The sequence below is a fragment of the Coturnix japonica genome, chromosome 6 (assembly GCF_001577835.2).
Source record: "Coturnix japonica isolate 7356 chromosome 6, Coturnix japonica 2.1, whole genome shotgun sequence".
NCBI lineage: Eukaryota > Metazoa > Chordata > Aves > Galliformes > Phasianidae > Coturnix > Coturnix japonica.
In genome coordinates this window covers 8,257,957-8,284,836 of record NC_029521.1, presented here as the reverse complement: position 1 = coordinate 8,284,836, position 26,880 = coordinate 8,257,957, and the positions used below count along the sequence as shown (strand labels likewise).

Sequence of the window (26,880 nt, the reverse complement as noted above, 5' to 3'; positions counted from 1 at the left end):
GAAGGGACCTCTAAAAACTGAGTACAACTCCCTGCTAGAGCAGGTTCCCTACAGAGGGTCAGACAGGTTGGTGTTCGGGTGGATCTTGAATATTTCCAAAGAAGGTGGCTCTGCAACTTCTCTGGGCAACGCGTACCAGTGCTCCATCACCCTTACTGTAAAGAATTTCTTCTCTATATTTGTGTGGAACTTCCTATGTTCCAGTTTTTTATTATTGCTCTTTGTCCTAACTAATCAAAGCTAGTAATTGTTGCTGTGAGAGAGGCCTGTACTATGTAAGCTGTCAGAGGAGTGACAGTCCAGTTGTTCATCTGAAATAAGTAGTGCTCATCAAGAATTTCAGTGTCTTCTAAGCCATTGTCAGACCAGGATGAGCAAAGAATAAGCAGTAAGATAAGAGGTGACATAAAGTACTGATGGACTGCCATTCTCAATAAGACAGCCTCCTATAGATTTGAAATAGCACAGCGCTAAAAATTGTGGAATGCTTAATAAAATTGAGGATGTTAGTAATTCTGCATACAGGTTAGAAAGTAATGTTTTACAAAGTACTTTCTGTAGGCATCTGAGGCATTTGTCTTCATGAATTTCCAATATTTCTGCCTGATTTTGAGTTTGATTATGTTATAATTAGACTGAAATGCATTCATTGCTGTTGGTGAAGTTATGTTGTCCTTGTTTTTCAGTGGCTGAGAAAATAATAAAGCTAAATGCTGGTAAATGGTTTGGAATAAAATAAAGAGCATTACAGAAACTGTATTTTTATGATGATTGTTAATTGTAGAGGTTGCTCCAGTGGCTTGCTTGGCACTGGCTGGAAGTTGTTTACTAGCAGGCAAGATTATAGAATTGTCTGTATGATACAGACTGCAACACCTATTTAATTTGTCTGATTTTTGAACGCATTAGTCAAACATCTCTTAAAACTATGATTCACAGCAAGACAGTGATTTTACTGCAAAGGCATATATTGAGCAATAAGGCCATTGATTTTTTTAAATTTTTTTTCCCCCTCAATGAGGCTGCTAGTATAATGGAAGATTAAGCTAATGGAAAATTGTCAAATTCATGGGCTGTTTGTGAGGGGGAAAAAAAGCATTTTTTCCAGCTTGTGCCATTTTTCAAAAAATGGGCAGGAAGGATATTTCAGAAGAAGTCCAGAGACGTGGTACCTCAACAGCAGCAGTGAACTGGATCCTGTAGTTTATAATAGATATTTATCCACATTTCATTTATTTTTCATACAAGATATATATAATACATATATTATATATATATATATAATATATAGAGAGAGTCATAATTTTACTGTGAACTACCCAACTCAAAACATTCACCCACCCCCGTTCTTCTCCATATATTTGGTACTGAAGATTTAAGTTATGGGACTCGCAGAATTTTGGATGCATGACAGGTCAAGCAATCTCTGCAGTCTTTTATGGACATAGATTAAATGGGGCTTTTAAATGGAAAAGGGACAGTGCTAAACTATGATACTTGCCATCTGAAGTACGCCTGACTTCGTGTTGGTAAAGGTTGGGCAAGTTGTGTGAATTTTCTGTTAGAGCTGAACTGGAATTGTCTGTGTAGGGGGAAGAGCCTGACAACAATGTGAAACTGTAAATGTCTTTCAGTGTTTTCACTGGATAAATGCGTGAAGACCAAATTTATATGAACTGGACTTTGGAATCCCCTCAAGATTTTTTTTCTGTTTTTTTTCCTCTCCTGATAGAAATTATGTTTCTTTGTGATAGCTTGTATTTTCAGAATTGCTAGTTGGCTTGAAACATGTTAGATGGTGTTACTTTTGGAAACATAACTAAAGAGAAAACCTTACTGGGAACATCTTTGCATCTGTTGTTATAGAGTGTTAGGTAAAATGAAGATAAAAGCTTTCTTAACCTCATAATGTTTTGAGTCTTTAGCTTCTACTGGCACATTTTATGTGTCTTCTACTGACTTGCATTACTTTTTTCGTATTTCAACTTAATATTATCAAGTTAAAATCGATGTTAAAGTGTTCAGAAGCATTCGAAAGTCATCAACATGACTGACTAAAATTCTAATATCAGCTTTGGGACAAAATAGATTAGGAGTTCATCTGTTTTTAAGGTTTTTTAAACTAATTTGTCTCTTTTATTTTGGACTTTTGACTTACTTTCACTCTTTTCATTTAATTAATATTTTAGTAACATGTAATTTACTCTTTTTGCCAATGTATGTTGGCAAAATCTTTGGAGGTGGGAGAATCATATTTTTACAAAGGTAGCAGGTATATTTGAAACAACACTCCTTCTTTTGGGGTGCTGTTGAGTTGCAAGGAGGAGGTTTATTGTACTGGTTTGGCACAAACTGAAGAAGTAGAAATTGTGATGCTTAGAAAATACCTATGAAGAAAGAAAGAGCTGGGTATTCTAAGTCTAGAAAAGAAATTAGATATGGGTGGAACAGTTCTTCTATCTATAAAGCACTGTTGGACTTAATACAGAGGAAGGTATGTTGTAGACATTAAAATCCTTCCTGTGAAATGAAAAAAAAAAAATAAAATCACATATTTGTTTCAATTTTTGCATGTTGATTCTGAAATTCATCTGACTACATCTGGAAGTTGAGTTCAAGAACTTTTTTTATCCAAAGGTCATTGTTCTTTGAGTGGAAGCTTGATTGTTTTAGAATTCATCTGGAGGCAATAGCTGAGAATTCAGATGCACATAGTTGGTGTCAAGATGGCCTGAGTATTCTCATTTAGTTTTCTAATCTCTTCAATGCATATACTGTCACAACTACGTACAACATAGCTCACTATTATTTCATTTATGCAAGATCAAAACCAGACAGATCCTTGTATCATAGCTGTCATATAATTAACAGAGTGAAATTACTTTGTGCAAAGCCCAATGGATGCAAACCATCAGAAGACAAAGTTATGAGGAATGGAAATTCAATGGCGATACAGTTTCAAATACCTCAAGCATTACTTTAGTTATTTCTAAGAATTTAAATAACCTTTCATCCCCTGTTAAGCAGCTGAGCTCCACTAATATCTAGGAAGCTATCTTAATTTAAACTTGCTGAGGTTATGCCTGTGAATCTTTTGAAAGAAACAGAAGTAGTTAGTCTTTACTCTTTTGATTAAATGTTTCTTGTCTGTGTGCAGTGCAGCTCCTTATTTCTTCTGTATTTGATTGTCCTGAAATGTAAGTTGTGTTTCTTGGGTTCTTTTTCACGAGGGAAGTTGCTGGGGGAAATGTAACAGAGAGATGTATGCAGCATAAATCTAACAGGGCTGAATTAGGGTTTAGGTCCAGCTCTATTGCATGTATAAACCAGTAGAGCTTCTCCTGTGTTGCGTGATCTGAAGTACCGGTTTTGAAATTGGGATATTGAAATAGAACCATCTTTTCCACCGTTGGGTTCTGTGGTTGTATGTGCTAGTTACAGTCTTCAGTAACAATGTCTCTCTTACAAACAACTCTGTATTATGCTTCTAACATTGTGTTAGAGTAAATACAGTCACACTGAGTAAAGAACTAATACTTTAAGTGTTGGTGACTCATCCATAGTAATTTAGCAGGTGGCTGCCTACAATTTCCAGGTGCCATCAATCTCCTAGGTAGGATAATTTCCTGCCTTCATATGTATGGAGGAGGAAATTATACACTGTGAATTTCTGATGATGGGGATGATATGTAGCCTTTGTATCATGTTCTTGTACCTTCAGGGCAGTTTACAAGTACAACTTAATTTTCAGCATCCACTTCAAAGTTGGTAAGTATTAATATCCCTATTTTATAGTGGGGGAAATTGAAGTGAAGGAGTTAGCACACCTTCCCAAGACTTTGGAAGGAATCATGGGAGTAATTGTCAATAATTTGCCTTGATTTTATGTCACTTTTCATCACTTGTTTGTCTATTTATCCCACCATTTCCTGGTGTGAGTATTGAAGAATGTGTGATGTCACAGAGTGTGCTGACAATAGGTAAACAATTGCACTGGAATATGTGTTAAAAATTCATAAGCTAAGAATTTTAAAACTTCTGATTCATGAGTCAGTATGAGGTAAAGACATTCACATTATGTTTTACATGCTAGCACAGCTGTGGAGAAGGGCTGTAAATCAAATATACAACCTTGGCTGTCCACAGATAAGAGAGAAAGGATAAATGGATAGCCAAAAAAGACAAACTGAAGAGGCTTTTTTTTTTTTTTTTTAATCTGAAATGATTCATTTCTTTGTAATTTCTTTTTTGTCTGTTTGTTTGTTTGTTTTTTTAATTTTGTTTTAATTCCTGAACTCTTTTAGAACTAAAATAAAAATTAAGACTTGATCTAGTAACTTCTTAAATTTATTCTTACATCAATATTGAAGTTTGGTTGTTGTGGAGCTAAATGTAATTTAGTTTTCTTTTTTTTTCACTTTAAATATAATATCTATTGTATACATATATATATATGTATTATATGTAATTTAAATATAATGTCATTATTTTTGGTGGGCAATTCTTTAGATGGACCACTCTATCAGTTCTTGCGTCAGTACTCACCAAAAGCTTAAAAATCTAGAAAAGTTGATAAAATTTGTTTGTCATGAAAAGTGAATGAATTCATTATTCAAAGCCCGAATCTTTCTGAGACATGTTAAGTAATAACCTTACCAACAAAAGTGCATTTCACTAACAAGTGATTTACAAGGGTACTGTAGTGAATAATGATCACCAAGTATTTGTTTTTAGTTTTAAATGTGATTGGTGTATCACAGCAAACTGAGGCATAACGTGCTAAAGTGATGAATACAAAGTTCAGCTTCGTTACCCAGCAGACAGCACTCATTTTTCAGTACAAGTGAAATCTATCTTTACAGTAATGAGCATCCAAATGTGTACTTTCAAGACAATTAGCACTCATTCCTTTTGCAAACGTAGCAACTACTGCTAAGGTCTTTGTGGAAAGCACAGCATTACCAGTTGTTGTGGAGCTGAGGAAGATTTTTCTGCCTTGGAGGGACATGTTACTTCAATTCAGTTGCATCTCAAATAGCGAACTGTGTCTTTCACAGAATCACAGAATCACAGAATGACCCGGGTTGGAAGGGACCTCAAGGATCATGTAGTTCCAACCCCCCTGCCTAGCAGAGCCACCAAACACACGCCTTTACTAGATCAGGTTGCCAAGGGCCCCGTCCAACCTGGTCTTGAACACCTCCAAGGACAGGGCATCCACAACCTCCCTGGGCAGCCTGTTCCAGGACCTAACCACTCTTCTAGTAAAGAACTTTCCCCTAACATCCAACCTAAATCTTCCCTTTTTTAACTTAAAACCATTTTCCCTAGTCCTGCTATTATCAGCCCTTTCGAAGAGTTTACTCCCCTCCTGGGATTAAGTTCCCTTCAGGTATTGAAAGGCTGCAATGAGGTCACCTCGCAACCTTCTCTTCTCCAGGCTGAACAAACCCAACTCCCTCAGCCTGTCCTCATAGGGGGGGTGCTCCAGCCCCCTGATCATCTTCGTGACCCTCCTCTGGACCCAATGTGAATATTTATACAGTTTCTCTCACGTATTCTGTTCCCTATGATCTCAGTATTTGTAAGAACTATTTTTAAGACTTCTTTCCTCTACAAAATTAAACCAAAATTGGTCAACTTGTTAAAAAGCAGCAAGAAAAGAAAGCGAATGACATAGGCACAGATATAAGCATTCAAATCCATTGTGATTTCCTAAGGAAAAAATGCTTAAAAGACAGGCTAAATGTACCAGAAACTTTCAGCTCAAACACCTCTGCTTCTCTAAATATTATTCCTTTCTCCCAGCATTTTTGAGAGCATTACAGAAGATGTGATAAGTAAAGACAACTTTAATACAGCTGTTTACTAAAGCTCTCGGGGAAAGTCTAGCAAAATATGCTTTCATAAATAAAACAGAGTTAATTAAGAACCACTTGAAAAGCTAGCACAGGGGAAAGTTGGGAGAAAATTACCATGTAATGTGAATGGTGGTTAGCAGAAGCATAATTCTAGCTGAAATTAGCCAGATATCTTACTGGGAGCTTGATTCATCCTCATGTTGGTTAGCATCTTATTAAACAAATGATGCCATTGTAATTGATGGAACTGCTTGGCAATAATAATGGCAGCAGAATAAAGCTTTCTCTATGCAAGTCACAGCTAGAAACATTATAAATGCCTGATTAAAGAGAAGGATACCATATGAATGCAAGAAAAGACAAACCTTGATAATTCTGTGATTCTGTGAATATACAAGTTTATTTTTCACAAGTCAGAAACAAGTAATCTTATATGAAACGTGAAGGGACAGCGGTAATCTGTAATAAAGTAAGCAAATATAGTGCATTTCCTAAATAAGAAAACCTGATCCTTGCGAATAGGGTGCCAAAATGTGGTCCCTTAGTCTATGCTGAAGGACAAATAATGGCAACTCTTAAGGACGTTATCAACTATTGGTGACTGCTGTTAGTAAGCAGTTTGCTTTGAATCTATTTCCAAGTGGTCAGATGCTGAACTGCATGATTCCTATGAAGTGGTTTGAGAATTGGTTTTGTTTTTCCCAAGTGGACTGGTGGCTGAATGATGATGCCATGGATACCAAGAAGTCTCTGGATAAATAGGTCGGTAATGAGAATGAGGTACTTTTGATAAACTTTTAAATTACACTGGGGAAATGGAGGACATATTTGGAAGGTTTAGAGAGGCTTTTAGGTTTTTCATGGTTGTCATTTCTAACAGAACAGTTCTCTCAGTGTCTTGTAGTGCCTCCTGGTTGGTTTTTTGCATATGTTTCATGCATGAGGAATGTGTCCGGCTAATATTTTCTGTATATATTAGCTTTACGTTTTAGAATGTAAAATATGTAGACATTTTCTGGTCAGACCTCCTCACAAACTGGCTAATTCTGCCTCAGTGCTGCAGTTCTTGACACAGCTGGAGGTTACTCTTTAGAAAGTAAAAATAAAGTAATAGCCCTATTTGCCTGGTTGTCCAGGGAAAGACTGTTAGGGCACTGTCATGCGTGTCTGCATGTTCTGCAATTAGAGCTGTTCTCCTCGGAGCATTTCTAAAGGCTTTCAGCTGTGGAAGAGCTGTGTGGGGCACTATGTAAACACCTGAAAATTGTCAAATTCAAGTTCCTGATGTGTTTATTTAGTTCAGATAAATGCCACCTGTTATCCTTTCATTTAATCAAATACACTTGTATATAAAACAAATACACATCTTTATTTTGAAAATCTATCTGTAATGCCTGTCACCATACTGTTTTTCCTGAACACATTTTATGCCCATATTCCACTGTCTTCCTGCTCCAGAGTGGTGGAAAGTTCCATGATTTCACTGAGACCCCTAAGTGGCATTTCAAGTCAGCTTTTAAGAAAATTGCATGCAGCACAAGTACATAAATTCCTCTCAGCTGAAAGTATTTAGACATATTAGTAGAACATAGTCATCACTAAACTACATTTCATGCTTAAAGCACTTGCTGCTACATTCATTCCTTCCTACTAAATTCCATGCTGTATGAGCAGCCTCCTCATTGAGCTGCCTGTGCCCTACGTTGGCACATACTAAGCGTTCAGGACAATGTCATACCATTATTTTTTTCCAGTACTGCTTGCCACACAAAGCAGGTATTTGGTCGGGAAGGACCAGTGGATGAGATGTCTTCATATAACTTTCACATGCCATAGACTTGCTCTTTGGGGGGGCATAATTTCTCAACTATGCAAACTGTAATGAGATCATTTGAAGCATAGCTTTTATTCAAACAAAACATTTGAATTTAACTTAGGATTTTACAAAGGCCTTTTCAACCTTTGCCACTGGGGTTTTTTCCTGCCTTTTTTATTTTTCAGTACTAAAGTTAGAATTAATAAAAAATATAGTAGTGATGGTGTAGGTTATAATTCTGTGAGGCCTCAATTCAGAACTGTTTGGGACATTTTGTATAGAAGACTGCTTTGGGGCTCTCTGTAAGACAGACACCATGGTAGTTGTATAAAGGCTGTATTTTAAAGCTTTAATGCTAATAAATTGTTGATTTTTTTTTTCAATTTAAATTTTTATTTATTTATTTATTTTGCACAGGGTTATATATTTTTAATCTACTTGTAATTTACTAGCATTAACTCGTGGTTTCAAGACTGGGAAATAAATCTTGAAATATACTACTTAATGTTGCCATTTCTAAAGCTAAGGATGTGCCTTGAAAAAATGAATTTATACCTGACATAAATGAGATGTGGGAAAGTAAGAAATTGTTATCCCTTTATCATGTTTCTTGGTACTCTGCTTAAAGAACAGTCTGTGGTGTAGTTGGCGCATAAGCTTAATTTATCCTGGAAGGTGGAATGAGTTTGGACCCTTATAATTAGTGTAGGTGGATTTTAAATGAGCTTGATGACATCATAGCTGGCTACTTCTGCTTCTCTATATTTCTGAGGCATTTTTATTACTCATTGTGCTGAATACATCATTTGCAGTTTGTTGGCACTGTTTCCATGCTTAGTGGTTTAGGTTTTCTTTATTGGAATACATGGTGATTTTATTCGTGGATCCAGGGGAAGAAAGCTTTTCTTCTTTGGTCTTGGATCTACATGCTTTGGCTCTCTATAGACTGTAGACAGCCACCCACCTGTCTCTGTCTCACACACTTGCCTGTTTGCTTTGTCATGCACAAATTTCTTGTTTTCCACATTTTTTTTTTTAAACAGTGACGAATGCACAGTCCATTACATTATTTTAACCCAATATTGATTACCAGTTCTGATAAGTTAAATTAGGAAGTACTGAAAGTTGCTTAACCTCAGATAAACTGTGGTCTTTATGTATGTCTTCTAAGAAACTTACGTATTCCTTGAAAGCGTCTAGCAACTCATAACCACAGATGAAACTGAATGTAAGTTGCACTTAGATATGACTTATGTTTGCCTCAGTGCCTGCCAGTGATTTCCCTCAGAAAGTCTTTCTGTTTCTGCACCTAAATGTTCACTACAAGTTACTGATTTTTTCTTCTCAGTTGCTATTGATAATGTTGATCATCAGTCCTTTTGCTACTTTTTTAATCAAGTAGGGAATTGTTCTCTTGTTTCCTTCAATATTTTTCAATTATCCAATTTCACTAATCATAACTAATGTTAACAATATTCCTTCTGAATTTCATTTTCTCGAGTGTATTTTGCCTTTTTAAAAATTTTATTTAAAATGCTTTATCTGCAACTGCATGCAGTGTATCAGCTCAGGCCTACTGGAGTAAACTCACAGCCTTTCCTTGGTCCATTTGAAATCACAAAGAGGACAAATGGTCTCTGACGCTGAAATAAAGCACAGGCACAATCCAATTCCCTTGAATTAGGTCCTAGCAAGTCTTTCATCAGCTTCCACAAGAGTTATTTCAGAGTGAGACCAGTTTTTTATCTATTAAACAGCAAAAGGATTATTTCTGAAGACTTGAACTGTATTTAGGTGTGATTTTTTTCTTTATCTTCCCTCCCCCCCATATCAAAGGTACTGAAGTAAATTAAATTTACTGTTGTTTTATTGTGGGATTGTGATTTTTTGTTTGTTTGTTTGACAAGTTCTGTATTATCAATAAACAACATCTTAATGCTATCCTATTTTATAAAACTTACAATCAGTAATACTTAAAATCTTGCTTGCATTATAAATTCAAAAATTTCCAAACATACTTGAGGTTTGTTTTGCTCCTCTTCCTCTTGTGTGGTTACAAGCACTGTGTGTGTATGAACTTTGGGAAGCAGAATGCACCTGTCCCTAAGCTTAAGTAGTAAAGGATACCACTCTTTTCTTTCATTTTTAAATAGGGAAGATCATGTTGTGAACTTATTTACTGACTACTAATTGAGGAAATATGACAACATTGAATTTTATAGCATGATGAAGGAACAGACATGGTCATAGTCACATTTGTTTGTTTATTAAGCCACTGTCAGCAGCATAATCAATTGCAGCCTCCCTGGAGGGACATTTGGTCTGCTAAGAGCTCCACTGGGAAATATGGTGTTTTGCATCCAGTCTAGATTTATTTTCTCATTCATCCTTTCTAGAAACTGCTTTTCTTTGAAGCTGAAGCTTTGTAGGAATACTACTTAAGCTTATTTTGACGGAGGTAAATGGAATTAACTGACTTGCATTGTTTTTTAAATCAGGCCTCTACACCTGTTTATGGACAAAGCAATTCTCTCTCACAAAGTTGTTTCCCTATGTAGTAGAATTTCCATTGAAGAAAAGTATCTTTGTCCTCAGGGAGAAGGAACAAATGAATTGTTCGCTCATCTCATTCCAATTATCTCTTTAAACTCAGTAATATTTTAAAAGCTGTGTTTTCTATAGATGTACTAGAAAGATATTCCACAGTGTGTGCTAATGTGGGCAATGATATGTTGATGGAAATGTCTGTTAACTACAGTTGTATTACAAGAAAAAAAAAAAGAAAGGCACTTTAACAAATTGAGTTTCATAATAAAAAGGTAGAAAGTTCTTAACTCATAATCACGTCAAATGAAGATCAGTCAGCTCTTTAGTGTTAACTAGTTTTGAGCAGAAATTGCTGTAAATCACATCTGTCTGTGCTGTCTGGCACGCATTTTTAGACTTCACAATGTGCACAGAGCACTAGAAAATTCTACAGTAGCTTACAAAACTTTTCCACTTACTTCTTCCAAACATGTTTCAAGGATTCAGTGGTATCAGCCATCATCTCAGACCTATGGAGGTCAATATTTACAGCATTAGTTTTCATTGAGTCACTACATCAACTTGAATTTTAATATGAAGCAAAAAGGGAAAAAAAATAGTTCATGTTTAAGAGTGGTGGGAAAATGTTACTTATTTCACATCCCAGTAAATAAGCTATGCTAGGGACTGTATTTTATCTCTCATAAACGATTCCAGTAAATTATCTGTCATGACTTTCTCGTTCTCAGCGAAGTCAGAGAAGCCAATTTTTATAAGATTTATGCTACACTTAATTTTGTTGATCAACATGCAGTACCAAGTTCACCCAGAATTCAGAGTAAAGACGAATCTTTTATTAAAATGAATTTTCTGAGGTCTATGTGCTCCTAAATCTTTCCAAGGATGAGCTCTCAGTGTTTATCAGCATGTATACAACACTTTTAGTGTTTGTATAGGTTGACAGTGAACGTGCTGAGTTTCATGATTAACTTCAACAAGGAGTATCATAAAAACTGTTAAAATTAAAGGCAGATAGATCTGTTTTAAGGACAGATCTATCACAGATTTTTGTCAGTTGCTGCACACTCAGTCCTAACTTTTATGAGTCTTACTTTGTCTAAGTAGTACTGTTCCTCTCAGATATCATTAGTATTTCTAATGCACATTAGTGGGAGAATTTAGCAGCTAGACCCAAATGCTGAGTGCTAGCTTTAATTAAAAACATTTCATGCTATTTTTTTTATTTTTTTTTTTTGCAATAATGTCTTTGTCTCTGGATTTGTCCTTGATTTGTATTTACATCTTCAGACTCTCTTCCAATCTCTCATCTTTCTTTTCCTCCTCCTCCTCATCTCTCTGTCTCCCAGATACGAGATGAACTGCTTCTGAGAAGTTCCTTAAGCTGAATTGTATGCAACTAAAGCCAGGTTGTATCAGCAGGACCCTTAAATTAAATGCAGTCTTGGTACCTCTTACATTTTCACATATTAGAAGACTGCCAAAACCTCTCAGTATGAGTCTTGCATTTGCCAGATGGGATTTAATTGTGATCATGCTATAGGTCATGCTGCACTTAAGTAACTGTTTGTTCATAGCAGTTTTTTTAGCATTACCTTTGTAAAACAAAGGTCTTGATATTCAGAAATACTGAGATATTAAAAAAAAACAAAAACAAAACAAAAACAAACAAACAAACAAAAAAACCCAATAAAATTTGTCAGGTATGGAGCTAGAGAGAAGCCAGAAAGTGGGAGTGCCAAAACACTGTCCTTTAATCTAAGTGTTTTTGGGAAACATCAAAGAGAAGTTTTAAAGATGGCTTCTGTGAGGAAGTTCTCAAAAGAAATAAATTGATTTTTTACAAACAAATAAAAATGTAAATTCTGCTTATAAATGTAAATTCTGCTTATAAATTCTGCTTATAAAGTTTACAGCTTGATTTACTGAACTGGAGCTTCTACTTGATTCGTCTTTTAGTTTGTGTCACCAGTTAAGTTCTGTCCAGTTGTACCTGTGAAGCATGAGGTCTTTCAGCCAAAGCCCACAAAGAAATCAGCATTAAAAGTCAAGAGGTATGAAGCTAGTTTACTTGAAGTAATGAGATAACTAGAAATAAAAGAGATTTCTAGAATTTGAACATCTTTTTGCAAGTTGGCTACTTAAGGAAAATTCTTAGCCAAATGCTCTTCCCTAGGGCCTCACTGAAGAATGTCACGTTGTAGGAAGAGTAAAATCTGTCTCTACTTCACACTGCATACATTGTAGCTGTTTGTTTGCAGTCTCTTAGGCATGGAGAGGATTTCTGTTCGGTAGCCTACAGCTTTGAACAAAAAAGCTCAGCAATTCGAGCTGAATGGAAATGTTTTAAAGTAGAGGACAGGATTTGCTCAGAATCATGGGGAGTTGCTATAAGAACAGGTATTTGCTGTCTTTCTCAATAGAGCAGATGCCTTCCCCACATGTGGATTCAGGACTCCTTGAATCTAGGTGTGGTTGTGAGGCACTGAGATAGATGGGAAATAGCCCAGCCTGCAGGGAACCTGACAAGACTTTAAAACAGAAAAAAAAAGTTTCCAGCTGAATTGATGCCTTGTAAAACACTAAATTCTCAGTGTGCGCAGTACCAGCTCTAACACTGACACAAGGAAAGAAGAGAAAATCCAGGCTTTGTTTCCTATACTCTTCAGTAACAGTGAGTAATTAGGTCAATTTAAAGCAACTGTGAAACTGCAGCCTGGGGAGGAAAGAATCAGCAGATTCTCCTTGATAAGGGTTTTTCTCTTGTTACCTAGTCTGTTAGTTTTCCCACAGGCCTTGCAGAGAATGCTCAGACTTTCAATTGCCCTGTGTCAGCAACAGGGTCTAGCTTGAGTGGCAAAATCACTCTTGAGGGGTCCATCTTTCCTGCTTGTGGCACCCTGGTGATTCTCTCACGTGCTTTGAGCATCACTGGTGCTGCTCATCAGCACGCCATCATTGCTTCCTGGCTCCTAACANCCCTTGTTCCTGCTTGTGGCACCCTGGTGATTCTCTCACGTGCTTTGAGCATCACTGGTGCTGCTCATCAGCACGCCATCATTGCTTCCTGGCTCCTAACAGCGACTTCTGTTCCTGGAGTCTTAGTTCTGTATCTTACTGCTAGGATAGTTTGTAGCTGGAAGTACTTCTGTAGTCAGGAAGTTTGGAGAGTAGTTTGGCATCTGCAGTTGCTTTTGGAAGCTACTATAGTTAGCAATGAACAAGGAAACAAACAACAAAAACAACAAAAAAGCAGAGAATTGTCAGCCTTTTTTTCACCCTGAAATATACAACAATTTATCAGCTGGGTGAGTTGAATAGAACAAATGATTTAAGAGTGGTAGCTGGGTAGTTTAGATACTGATTTGGAGAGTGTTGTGATAGTTTAAATCCCAGTTCTGCCTAATTTAAAAGCAGCAGATATAATAAAGCTTAAAAACCACACCCCCCAGATCTGCCTCTGTGTACCTGTCTATCTCAGGCAAACCTCAGGGCTTAAGAGTTAATTTTCTACCAAATATTTGGTACAATGTTCCGTCCAGCCATGGAGGAAAAAAATAAATAAAATAATACATACATACATATATATATATATATATATATATATACACACATATATACACACACACACACACATATATATATATATGAGAATGGTTGGTTTTCATCCCTACCTGGAGCAAAAATGGTGTCAAAGGCCCTTGACATTTTCTTGTAGTTTTAATTATTAATGGGGTGGAACCTGGATAGGAGGAGTCACTGGCTTCACTTACAGGTAAATACTGTGAAGTTTGTTACTTACCAAAGGGAGTAATTTTATAGTTTCCTTTAACTGTAAATCTTTTTGGGTTTATAGCATTTCAATGCAGTAGCCTACTGGATAATGAGCATTGAATCTCTGGTATGAAATATTGTTTGTCTTGGTTTTGCAGGAGTTTTGCCATCTTTAAGTCTTATTTTCTATGTTTTCAGAGCTAGCTAGGTAGTGATCTCCTTAACTCATGTGGAGACATGTTACATGAGTTAATGAAATCTCCACTGATTAGCATTAGACAGTATTGGGCCACAGTCTTGCCCTTAAGTTTTGGTTTTGATTGCTTTTCTTCATAACTATTTATAACACATTAAAGAGAGACATTAGCCATGACAAATTCTAGACCTGCACAATTCCTTTGCAACAGATTATTTGCTATAGATTGTTTTTGCTGATCTTCAAATATTGGGGTGTGTATTCTAATGTCATATTTATAAAATTTGAATATATTATATTCAGTTATATTGATCCAAAGTATGCTTTTTTTCCTTGACATTTAATTTCAAATACAAAACCATGAGGTATGTTGTTTTATTAATATTAGATGGAGGAGTTGTGTGAGATAACACTTGTTTCCAGATGGCTGGAGTAGGCAGATGTTTTTGGCTTGCATACAGGTATAAAATGATATCAAAGAATAGTTTTGGAACTCAGGTCAGGAAAACATAATAGCTCACAAATAAATGGAAAGTAGACACAGTAAATGTTGTTGGTCTGATAATAAGGAATTAATTTTAAAAGATATCTGGAATATCTGCACAATTTGGACAGTCCTAGTTTTATGGTACAATAAATAATACAAACAATTGTATCTATCTATGGGCAGCACTGCCATGCAGCAGACTTCTTTAAGGGTGACTGCAAGCAGGATAATTTCCTATTGTATCAGAGACAGAGCATGCATATGTTGAGCTAGTTATTAAACTATTCAACTTCTTGAAGTGATGCTAGTGCAGTGATGCTTGCAAACCCCATGAGAACACCTTTCTGAGCAGATTTCCCTCACACATTTACTTGATTGTTTGGTTTGCTCAGACCCCCTGAATGTGGTGACCCTATTTATAAGGAAATTGGCAGGAGCTGAATTACTGTCTTTTTCTTTCAAAGGGGACACTGCATTATTCCTTTTTAGATGTTGAAACTGCAAATTGTTTTTGACAAACAGATGATTTAGAAAGATTCATCCCAGTGTTTTGAAAGACACTTGTTTTGTAATAAGAACTGTTTGATGTACTGCCCTTCCTTCTATGAACAGCAGTGCTGAGTCACTGAGGACTCTATGTTATTTCAAAGACCATATGCTTCTGATTAATGTGAAGAGTAATGTATTAGAGCTTTCTTGAAGTTGAAGTTTGGGTCTGCTTCTATTTTAATTCAGTGAAGCTGACTGGAGAGTATAGCCCCACCAAGGACCAGCTGATCTTGCAACTACAAATGTGTAGAGTGCTCGGTATGCGAGAGATTATGGCTGTGTGTTAATGCCAATACATTGTCTGTTGAAGAAGTTGGCAGAATTCTTATATTGTTAAATGGAATCCAAATTAAGGTTTAATTGCCAAATCCATATCTCTTGTGTACAAGTATTATAAAGTTTTTCCTTTTCTTATAATATTCTTAGAACTAGTTGTATAGCATATTAATTTAGTAGTTCTTTTAGAAATCACAATGGAGCCATTTAAGTAGAGCTGTTTAAAAAATATCTTGTAGAAGTCAATAGAAAAATATTTAAAAGCTTTGTAGCAGAGGGTTTTATTATGAGCTTTCTAACATGCCTGAGCAGGATGTTAATACCCTTCATTTCCTTCAGTGTCCTGAGTAGCCTCACAACAGAGGATTATTTCTTCTAGCACTGTGTTTAAGGCTGAGGAGTGGGCAGGCATGACTGGGAAAAGGTCCCCATTGCATCTGTACCCGAGGCAGTGGGTGGCACAGCTAAGGCAGCCTGCCAGGGATCATGCTTTCCACCACATATTTGCAGGAAGTGATGCAGGCCACAGCAGAAAATGCTCATGCAGAGAGAGAGCAGTCTGGAGTAGTTGGTACAACAAATAGGTGAAACTGTTCCAAATCTGAGCATGGTGCACAACTTCTAGGGTGTAACTTATTAAACAAGTCTAAAATAAGTTTATTTCATTCTTCCTAAGGCTCTGTTCAAAGAAACAGTGATTAAAGTGATGGTGGCATTTGTGAATGGATGGTTTGGGAAAGAATGACTTGTTTTCCTCATGCTTGTTCTTAGAACAGATATAAAGACCCATTTATATATTTTTTTTCCTCTGAATAGTGTTTGTGACAGGCTATGCGCAACTTTGGTTTAGATTTATAAAACTGCAGTGCTTTAGTGAATCTCTAAGGCTTCTGTGCCTTATCTTGATTAACGCAATGCCCTTCCAAAGAGGGAACTGCTACAAGGTAGAAGTAAATAACAGGCACCATATCTGTGTTTCAGTACTGGGGTGTGTTTGAACACAGCTGGTTGCTCCCCTTGCAACTCTGAGCTTTGGCTGTATGCCTCGCCTGTCCTTCCCTGTTCCATCAGCAATTCCTTCAGTCTCTTTGGGAGCAACCACTAACAAGCAGCCCTTCCTTTGCTTATGAAAGGAGTTCATAGTCTTAACAGACTGGAAACTGGCTATCTTTCTGGTAAAAAAATTTAGAAGTATATTTTGGTTAGGTTTCTGCCATTCTGTCAGCTACTAACTATCTGCTGGAGTGAGAAGAATAGACTTAAGAGAATTTTCAACCTAAGGGTGAAGTTAGGGTGAAAGAAAAACAGTGTATCTATTTTAAACTTGTCCAGTGACTTGGGATTTGTATAATCATGGTGTTCAATCAGGAAAATAACACTGCTCCAGGAACTAATTTTACCTTGAAATAACAGAAGTAACTTGTAGGGCGTTGTTGGTAGGATGACTGAAACTAACTTTGTCACACAGCCTTGTCAAAAAATGTTGGATACCAGTATTTAAAGAAGTTCCCTCTGGGAGCCCAATTCAGTTAACCTTTGAAAATCTCATCTGTGAGAGCTGGGATTGAGAGCCTAGAAAGCAGGATTTTATTGTGCGACAATCTTGATTTTATATCTTACAAGTGATTGATCCTGTCCAGACTGAAAACAATTTTTAATATAATCTTTAATATATTTCTGGGGTTTTAATTAAGAAATAACTGTAAAGCTCTTGCAGCTGTTTCTGGAGTCCTGTGTAAAGCGGCAATAATTTTATGAGGTATGACTTTGTGAAAGTCTCACTAATGCTTTGTCAGTACATGGTGATTGTCCATTCCCTGTTACTTGGAGGTGTTTTTTTCTCCTAACACTTAAATCTAGATAGCTGCTTTGTATACCCATCCCCAGCAACTTAGGTCTGAGGTTTCTTGATAAGAACCAACATCAGGCATACTGCCCTCTGTTCTGCTGCTGAAGCAGTTTCAAAGCATTGTATGTGATGCCACAATTATTTGTTTTCTTATCCTTGAATTTGTTTGTAATTCTGGGGTGGGTTCTGGCTGGCTCTGGTGAGTTTTTACAATTTACTTTTTCTTTCAGGTTTGCAACCTCTTCTACTGTTATGGCATTTTCAGTCAGTTTTGCAATTGCACCATCTAAGGATGAATCTATAGAAACCTCAGAGATTTTCTGCATTTTCAGAGGTGTTTTGTTGTTGTTCTTTCTGCAATTGCCGTGGCTCCTGTGTCGAGTTAACCTTGTTGATCCTTCAGTTAATTCTGGTTTGCGTATTGTCACAATAGTTTTTGACAAGGCTATTTCTAATACCCTCTCCTAACCTGTTGTTTAAACACAGAGGCATCTTGTTGTGGCTATTTCAATAGCTTTTATTCAGGTGTGCTCTGAGACCTTTCACTATACTGTATTAGCATAACCTTTGTGCTACTACCAGTACTTCCATGTATTTTGTTTACTTTCAAGAAGTTTATATCTTCGTTTAGCTCAGCATTTTAAAGTCAAGAGCTAATAAGGAGAATTAGGGTTGTTTGTTGTTTTTCTTTTAATCTCTGAAGTAGGCACATTGCATCTAAATATATCAACATCCCTCTTGTAGACTGTCCTCTCGATAGCAATGCTCTCGATGAGATCCTTGTCTTGGGTTTTCTGACCATGCTGTAAGTTGTTTTTCATTAAGTAGGTTTCGTGTCTGGCTAATCCATGAAATACAATCTTAAGATTAGGTTTGGCACCACAGCATGACTGAGATAACAAAACTCTCCCATTATTGCTGTTTTTTCTTTACTGGCAATTATTTTAATTTCTCTGGGGGTGACATGTTTGCTTTTACCAACTTGTCCTCAATAAGGCAGGGTTTTTTTCCCCTGTATAATTTCTGTTTTGTTTGCTTTTCTTTCTCCTGAGCCTTTTCTGGGAAATGTTCTCACTGTTTTGTGTTTGGCTTCTGCTGATGTCTTTCATGCCCTTTTTCCTGTGGATGGGCCACAGAAAGGAGTCATGAAGCTTTGCCATGAATACATCTTTCCTTGGGGATCCTCTGCTTCTTTAACAAAGTGTCTGTAGTCAGATGAATTTTGCAGGTAAACTGATGAGTGTACATGCTCTGTTATGGATTTGCATGTATGGGGGTGGGTGACTCACGTTAATAAAATTTCAGCCAGCTGCTTAAATCTATTTCTGAGTCAACTTCAAATAAAAACATTTGCCATGATCAATTATAAGCGTATTGAAGATGCTGAGGCTGAACACTTGCCCTGAAATCTCTAGAAGGCCATGTAACACTGTGAAGCTTGCTACATGGTGACTGTGTTAGATGTGTTTTTTATACTATTCCTGTTTCACTTTAGAATTACAGGACAAGCAATACGGGGGTAAGTGGGAGCTGAGGTATTTTTAGTGATAGAAGAGAATGTTTGTCATTGTGCAGACTAGTTAGAGAAGAGTAAACTCACAAGCAATTAAGCTTAAATGCTTTTCCATATGGCTTTTCTCTAGAAACTTGACTGAATAATTTCCTAAAACAATCTTAAAATTGCTGGTAATAATGCACCCTGGTAAGATTAATGCATGAAAATCTTCAGACTTATTTCTGCACTAGGATACATAAAACTGTGTAATGAAATGAGATATTGAGCAGCAGCAAATTTTGGACTCTGACAGCAATCACATTCCCTCCTCTCACTAACAAATGCTCTTTTACAAGCAAGTAACCTTTCACTTGCAAGTGGAGAACAGCTGATTTATTACAGATATGAGGGAATATTTAAACTTCCAGGAGTCTGTAAGGACATTTGCACAAATATATCTAAGCTTTGGCCTGATAATAACAGGCAGATGAGCTAACAATATTCTATAATACATGGAGATTTCTGTAACCTAGTTGCAAATCAGATGTTTGCTGTTGTTGTTTTTTAATTTGCATGGATTTATTACGGAAGGAAAAAGAAACCATTCTTTCTTGGCATCCGCAAGACACATATGCCTCTGGGTTTTTGTAAATAAGAAATTGCATTTCATTGACTGAAAATTGCAGTACTTCTACTTTTGCACAAGACAGCTAGTTTTCTGAAGCTTCTATCTCAATAGGTCTATTCAAATGCCCTAATATATTAAAGAGCAGTGCTTTTCCTAAATGTATATTTATGAGTATTTGAGCTATATTAAGAATGAACACCATACAGATCTTGGAAGGGAAAAGTAAATACAGACAATGTTCAAACTAGGGCTCAACTTTTAAATCTCTGTTCTAGATACCGGAAAAGAAACTGATGACCTGAATCTTAAATAAAAAAAAAAAAAAAGTCCAACAATTACAACAAAAAGAACCACCACTTCAACCTATTAAAATGGTTATTCAAATGTGACTTTAGAAGGATTATACCATGTCTAATTTAGATGGCAAGATAAGATTCATAATTACAGATCAAGTTTACTTCTGTGAAGTTAGGTGATGTGCTTGCCTGTCCTCCCCACACAGCTCACACCTGTACAGTATCTTCAGAACAGAAGTTAAGGTACTTGTGATTAGATTTGATAGCTTAGCTTTAAACATGTAGGTTTTATCTTTTTTATGTGAATATGCATCCAAAATTACATTCTGCTTGGATTATAGGGCCATGAAGTTACCTGGAAATATCATTTTATGGTATTTAATTCTTGTAGTTAATAGGCACTGACTCCCGTTTTTGTGTATGCAAGATGTGTATATGGAATGCTTGTCAGTCTATGAGGTATCTGTGGTATAAACAGGGCAAATAAACTTTTTTGAGTGAAAAATAACTCAGATGACAATATTAGATTTCATAAGATGGTAACTTAATTGGATAGCAAAAAATGTGACTGATCCCAAACAAGTGATTCATAAACAAAATGTGCACGTAACGTTATTTTTTCCATTTCATTCCTCTATTATAATAAAGCATCGATGATCGGGTTGTTAGAATGACAGCTGTTACTTGAACAAAATATGCTTTTCTCTGAATACTGGCCATGTTTGTATATGTATAGCACACAATTTTCATCTAGCGTTACATGTGCTTCTTTTTGCCAACTATAAGTAGATTTTAATTTGTCATTTACATGCTTTTGCATTGTTTATCAATAAGACAAATCAAACTTAATTCTACACCCATTGCTTCAATTATAGTTTTTAACATAGTAAGTCTTGATTTTCCTATTCATCTCATTGGTTTTCAAAGAGAAAATGAAAGATACTTTCACTGAATTTCCCCTGCAGAATGATAGTTCTGTAATAAAATTTTCTAGTTTCATTCCAGTGCATATGTATGAAGATAACAGCTGTATCTTTCCACTGTTAAGCCTTAGTGCTTTGTAGTGTGTCTAGCCTAATATGAACATTCTTTTTGAACCTAGTGTTAAGCATAATTAAATCAGAAAACAAACAGTGTTTTATTAACCTCCTTCAACCTGCTGTCCAGACTCTTTTTAATGCACCCCAGGGTATCCTTGGCCTTCTTGGCAACAGGAGCATGCTGCTGGCTCATGGCCAACCTGTTGTCCACCAGGACACTCAGGTCCTTATCCACAGAGCACACTTCTAGGTCAGCCCCTAACCTGTACTGATGTGTGCAGTTATGCTTCTCCAGGTGATAGGGATAACAGAGAATGAGAACAAAAGTCAGAACCACTCCTAGACTGTACTTCATCTGTGTTTCCTGGGAGGATGCTGCTGCAGATACTTGAAATATTGCCCATAACTGCTTTTTATTGGTCTCCTAATTATTCTATCTAGTCAGTGCGGTAGGTGGGGAACAACTACACCTGTCTTAAATGCTTAAAAGTATTACCCAGAAACCCGTATTTTCTAGAATTGCTTTATTAAACTAGATAATAGGTGTTTTTTGATGGAGTAATGTGGGTAAAAAACAGTACATTCACAGAATTTATTTGGTCTCTCAGAAAGCATTAGCTAGAAAGTCTATTTAGAAAAGTGGATTGTGCAGTGGTGAAAGGGAAAGTAGACTTCCAGAATGGGACCTGGCTGGAGGCAGGCAAGAAGAAAAGGAATAAAGAGTCCATGTGCAGCTAGAGGTTAACAGAAGGGAGCCCTCAATTATTCAAATCTGTCTTCAGGCAGTATGTTTTGAAGTTTTCCATGAAAGGATGACAAAATTTGCAGATGGGATACATTTATTTAGATCTGTCAAATTTAGGAAGGGCTACTAGGAGCTTCTAGGACTCAATAAAGCTAGATGAATAAGTAGTACCAAACCAAGTAATGTAAATTGTTGAGAAGTGTAAAGTATTGCCTGTTGGCAATAGTAGGAATATTTGAACATCTGTTGCTAGGGCTTAAGTAAATTATCAGCAGTGAGGAAAAACTATGTGATGCCTTCTGGATATTTTGTTCAAAAGGCTTGTTCAGAGTATAGTGATGGCATGAGCAGGGGTTAGACGTGGATGTGATAGACTAGAAATGTACTGAAGATAATAACTGCTTCTCTGTAAGTATTTAACCTATTCTCATGAGTCTATCTTCAATTGTAATTATGTAGTAGGTGTAATAACAAGAAAGTAGAAACAAATGATTTAGAGCTTGCTGAACAAAACATTTAGAAGGACTTGTTTCAAGTGATATGTTACTGTTTTTATAATAACTTCTTAGAATCTTTTGATTCACAATTCATCTGTAGAACTTGCTGTCAGGATTAGTGATGATCTGGTGGAATTTCTATTTACAATGATTTCATTTCTAACTGTATAGTGAAAGCACCTGTAAATATGTTATTTAAGGTTAGAAGTATGATATGGGATCAACATGCATGAAGGTCTAATAGATAAAACTTTAAAAAAATATTTATTCATCCTTAATTTAACTGTTTTACTGTATCTTGTGTTTTACTGTGAATGTGTACTTCTATCTGTTCTTGGTCATCTCCACTATGAGACTTTCTTATGTGAATACAGTGTCTTTCTCTCAGGAGAAAGCCCAAATAGTAAAATGCCCTGCATATAAATTTGTTTAATTTATGATAGAGGTATCATAATGGTCAGTGCTCCTACTGATGCATCCCTGAATTTAAGTAGATTATTGTATTCCATATCATTATGATCTGGGCTTTTTAAATAGAGAGCCACAGTGTTAATCTCATGAAAGTAATTTCTGTGTTGATAACTTGTTCCAGTGTGATTTAGGGTTTCTCATCATTATTCCAGACTCTTTGTTACACTAAAATGTTAAGCAGATTGAAACAGAATTTTTGACTTCTAAAACACCACTTGCACCAGCAAGTGGGGGAGAACAGCAGCATTTGGCACTTTATGGCTGGACCTTTTTTTAAGGAATGCAGGATTACACTCCTGAAAGGATACAGTTTTTTTGCACAGAGGAAGGGGCAGTACATTCCCTAGTGTAGTTTGATTCCTTCTTTATCACCACTTCTCCTTTTTGTGCGGACAAGCCCAGCCTTGTGTGCTGAAAATGTACCACAATTCATTCCTGTATATACAAATATATACAAAGGTTTTCTGAAAGTAATGCCCTCTGTTTATGATGTTGACCCATGATAACAGAGGCAGATGTTGATGGTATGGCAGTAGAGGTTGAATGTTTCCACCAGCATTCCATTGCGTTTTGTTGCTGTATGACAGATGGTAGCAGAGGTAGAGCGTCTGACAAAATAGTGTCTGACATGTAAGTGACATGAAGCAAATTCAGTTCTTCCATGTGGAGAAAATGGCAACCACTGACATTCATCAGTTCTAGCTGAATGTTTATGGAGACCAAACAGTGGATGTGAGTACAGAGAGACAAGGGGTGCTGCAGCAGTGGTGACAGCAGATCACCTCCACTGGTGCAGACATTTACAAACATGGCGTGCAGACTCTTGTTCATCACTTGCAAAAATGCATAGCTAGTTGTGGTGAATATGTTGAAAAATAGTGCTTGGTAGCTGATAGTTTACTTTCTCAAATAACATTTTTTGATCAAATTTATGTTCTTGTGCTCTTTGTATCAGTTGTAGTTTCTCTGGAAATAAATAGTAGACATTACTTTTGGAGTGTCATATGTAGTAGTAATACTGAAGTATAATACTGACTTGTAATTTCTTGTCCTTATTTTAGCTGGTATTCATTCATTAGACAGGTTTGTTTCAATGCTATTTGCTAGCAGTAGCATAAATACTAGTACAAAAGTGGGTTACTTTCTGAAGCGTAGACTTCAGTTTTTTGCAAATAACCACAATATCAGCATGCTTTTTTTAAGTCACGTTGGATAGGAAAATAACAGAAATCTAAATGTGAGAATTAACAGACAATGAATATGAACTTTGTGTGGCACTGTTAGCATGAAGTTAGTATTATTTCAGCTGCAGTTCATGTTTATTTATACTAGATGTTAAATACAAAATCTGAATTTAGCTATTTTTCTCAGTTTTCAGAAAATATTCACCTGGATAAACATTCACAGTAATAATTTTACAATGATCTGACTGAACTCAAATCTCTAAGCAATCATGTATTCACGTCAGATCATGAGTCACTTTAGAATGAACAGACATAACTGACAAAGTGGAATGCCTTTTAAAACAAATTGAAAACTTGAACTCTGGATTTATTATGGTGGTTGTAACTCCTGGAATGTGTATTGAGAAACTTTCTATTTATTTTAATGAAAAATATAATATGCTTTCCAGTGCAGTGGTGTTCTGCTTTCATGCAGTAAAGCATTAAGTTTCCTTGAAGTTCTGCAGACAACTATCAATTATATTTGACAATGTAAGAGGAAAATCAACCAAATCAGAACAGGTGTACATTATTGTGGTGGTGATTATAAACTCTGAGTAATTTCATTTTATGTGTTGACAAGCTGTAGAACTTCAAGCAACACCTCTGAAAGATTTTATAGGATTAAGGTTATATTTTAGTTCAACATAGTCTGCATTTTCAAATTCAGATGATAGTGCCTAGAGCTGCTCCCTTGCTGCTGCCTAATCGTTTGCTCACTTTTTCTGACTCATGTTCATTCTACCCACTCTTTGTGGGTTCTCTCTCTACTTCCTGTAAGAAAAAGAAAATGATATGAATGCCTAAACGTTAACTATTTATTTAAAGGGGATAAGGATATACACCTTTTTTAGCTGTATAAATTGAGATGATGTTGATCTGACAATCAAAAATGTGATCAGTGCTGCTGCTGAAGTAGACAGTAAACCATAGCTAAGATGAAGGTTTTTACATGTATGCAGGGTGCAAGCAGTTTCCATTAGGATTTCCTGAACTGCAGCCATGGGTTATATTGTTTGGGGAAGTCACTGGCACATTTAAGGCCATTCAGTACAGATTGAGAACTGTGGCATATCTGGCTTTGGGACAAGTGGTACCCAGACACTTGTTCTTCTCATTCATCTCAAATGGAGTGAACCATTTGAAAAAGTTCTTAAAATGAAATTAGTAATGAAAGGAGTAGTCATTTTCCTACCTACTGATTATGTGCAATATTTACATGAGTATTAGTTTTAGAGTATAGACAGGAATGGAAATGCATTCTGGCTTGATTAAAGAAATTCCTCTGAGATATGTGGAACAGGCAGTCACAAAGATCTAGAGGCCAGAGCTGGAGAGAGGCAGCAGAAGATTGAGCATCTGCTCCCAGTCTGTCATAGTCTGTAAGGAAACCAGCTGAGGTGTCTTCGCTGTATAAATGGCATTAATAACACTCGCCTGATCTTGTGAAGTGTTTCAAGACTCTAAAGAAAAATGCGTCAATATTTTTGTTGTTAGAATTACTTAAAGGAATGATGTTTATTTCTAATTACAAATAATTAATTGTATTATGAAGCGGTTGGGAAGGAAGGTTATAATTGTTAATTAATATCTGACTCGATGATCTGTTTACTTTCTAATAGAAATTTGTAGAAAATTAAGTGATTGTTTTTGTTTCAAGCTAAAATTCTGAGTAAGAAAAGCAATTACATACCAGATTGATGAGTTATTTGTATGTGCATAGAACAAAGGAACTAAACAGAGATGTTATCCTGTTCTATTTTCTTCCTGTTGTGAGCATAATTTCGAGGAAATGTGTGTCTTTGTCTATGTCTACTGTCTTTCCCAAACACAAACTATTATGAAAGTTAGCAGAGAAAAACCACAAGAGATCTTTTGCTCACTAGGGGGTCTGACCTGACTTGGAAATTTGAAAATCCATTGTTTTGTGGCAGCTTTTTTTTTTTTTTTTTTTGGTGTGGTTTGGGAGGAATTGGATGCAGGTGGGCACACGTGGCAGCATATCAGATCATTGCCTGTGACCTTCCCACCTGAAGTACTAAATACAAGAAAGACAATTATATAAAGTTATATACAGTCTGTTACTGAAAGCTGTCAGCCTGCAGGAATCAGAAACAGTAAACAACACCATTTGCAGTGTGAGTAGCACTAGATTTTTCTCCCTGAAAAGAATCTGTGTGAAGGATAGTTGTAGGTGTTTTTCACCTACAGGTCAAAACAGCTGGAACAACCTGATCCTTATTTCCAGGAGACATGAGGAGTCAGTGATACCATTATCCTCTTTCTTGAGCATATTGACCTGCTCAGTTTCTGTGAGGAACAGGAGCTAATGAATGTAATTTAGTTAATCAAATAGTTTGAAAGATAGAAAGCAACAAAAGGTCCTCTTGGCAAAATTATCCTTTCTTTGTAGTGCTGTCTTCCCTCATACCCTGTATATAACACAGTCATGATGAATTTTATAAATGCTAGAATCACCAGTTCTTTTAGATCGATAAAGAATTGTAATTTCAATATGACTGTTATATGTCACCTTAGTGTAAAGCGTATCTGTGGAGATCTGTGTGAAGTGCAGGCCATTCATGGTTTCTGTCCCTACTCCACAGCAACAGTGCCATTATGTTTCAGATTTTCCATCCTGATCCTCATGCTGCATGCAAACAGGTGGATGTCATCAAAGGGGCACACATTGTGTTGAGAGGGGAAGCTGGCAAGCCAAGCTGCTTTTCCCCCACTCTTTCCTTCTTTTAGTGGCTGAAAAGCTGATACTGACAAAACTGGATTTGTTGCAGCCATCACAAGTCATGCTTATTTAGTGAGGAAATTGTTAAATGCTAAGGCCTCCTGTCAGCATAATATCAGTGTCCTACTTTCATACTGCTGATGTACAAGCTGCAGCATATGGTAGGCTTCTGTAAAATTTAGCTAACCTTTTGGAACGCTTTGATGTATAAATTAGTTACGAAGGTTAAACTTTCTGAAACACCCTTGTGGCTTTTATGGTAACACAGTCAGAGTCCTTGTGCTACTGCCTTATAAGCTCCTCTTCCTTTGAATTTTGTAGGACACTTAGCCTTTGGAAAAATCTTATGTTCCAATTGAGTAATCTGAATCAAACAAAATGGAGGGAATG

At 36.4% G+C, this 26,880-nt stretch overlaps 2 protein-coding genes across 6 annotated transcripts in view; one reads left to right on the top strand and one right to left on the bottom strand.

Annotated features, from left to right (window-relative positions):
- CTNNA3 (catenin alpha 3) overlaps window positions 1-26,880 on the top strand; it is a 394,612-nt gene that overhangs the window by 146,348 nt on the left and 221,384 nt on the right. The window lies entirely within an intron of this gene.
- LRRTM3 (leucine rich repeat transmembrane neuronal 3) overlaps window positions 1-26,880 on the bottom strand; it is a 78,332-nt gene that overhangs the window by 35,181 nt on the left and 16,271 nt on the right. Inside the window, exon 2 of one of the 3 annotated variants that reach the window (XM_032445276.1) lies at window positions 10,683-10,733. The exons of the other annotated variants lie outside the window; for them this stretch is intronic. Within the exon in view, the coding sequence (XP_032301167.1) occupies window positions 10,728-10,733 (6 nt within the window). The 3' untranslated portion in view covers window positions 10,683-10,727. The remainder of the gene's footprint in view (window positions 1-10,682; window positions 10,734-26,880) is intronic. 3 annotated transcript variants of the gene reach the window in all.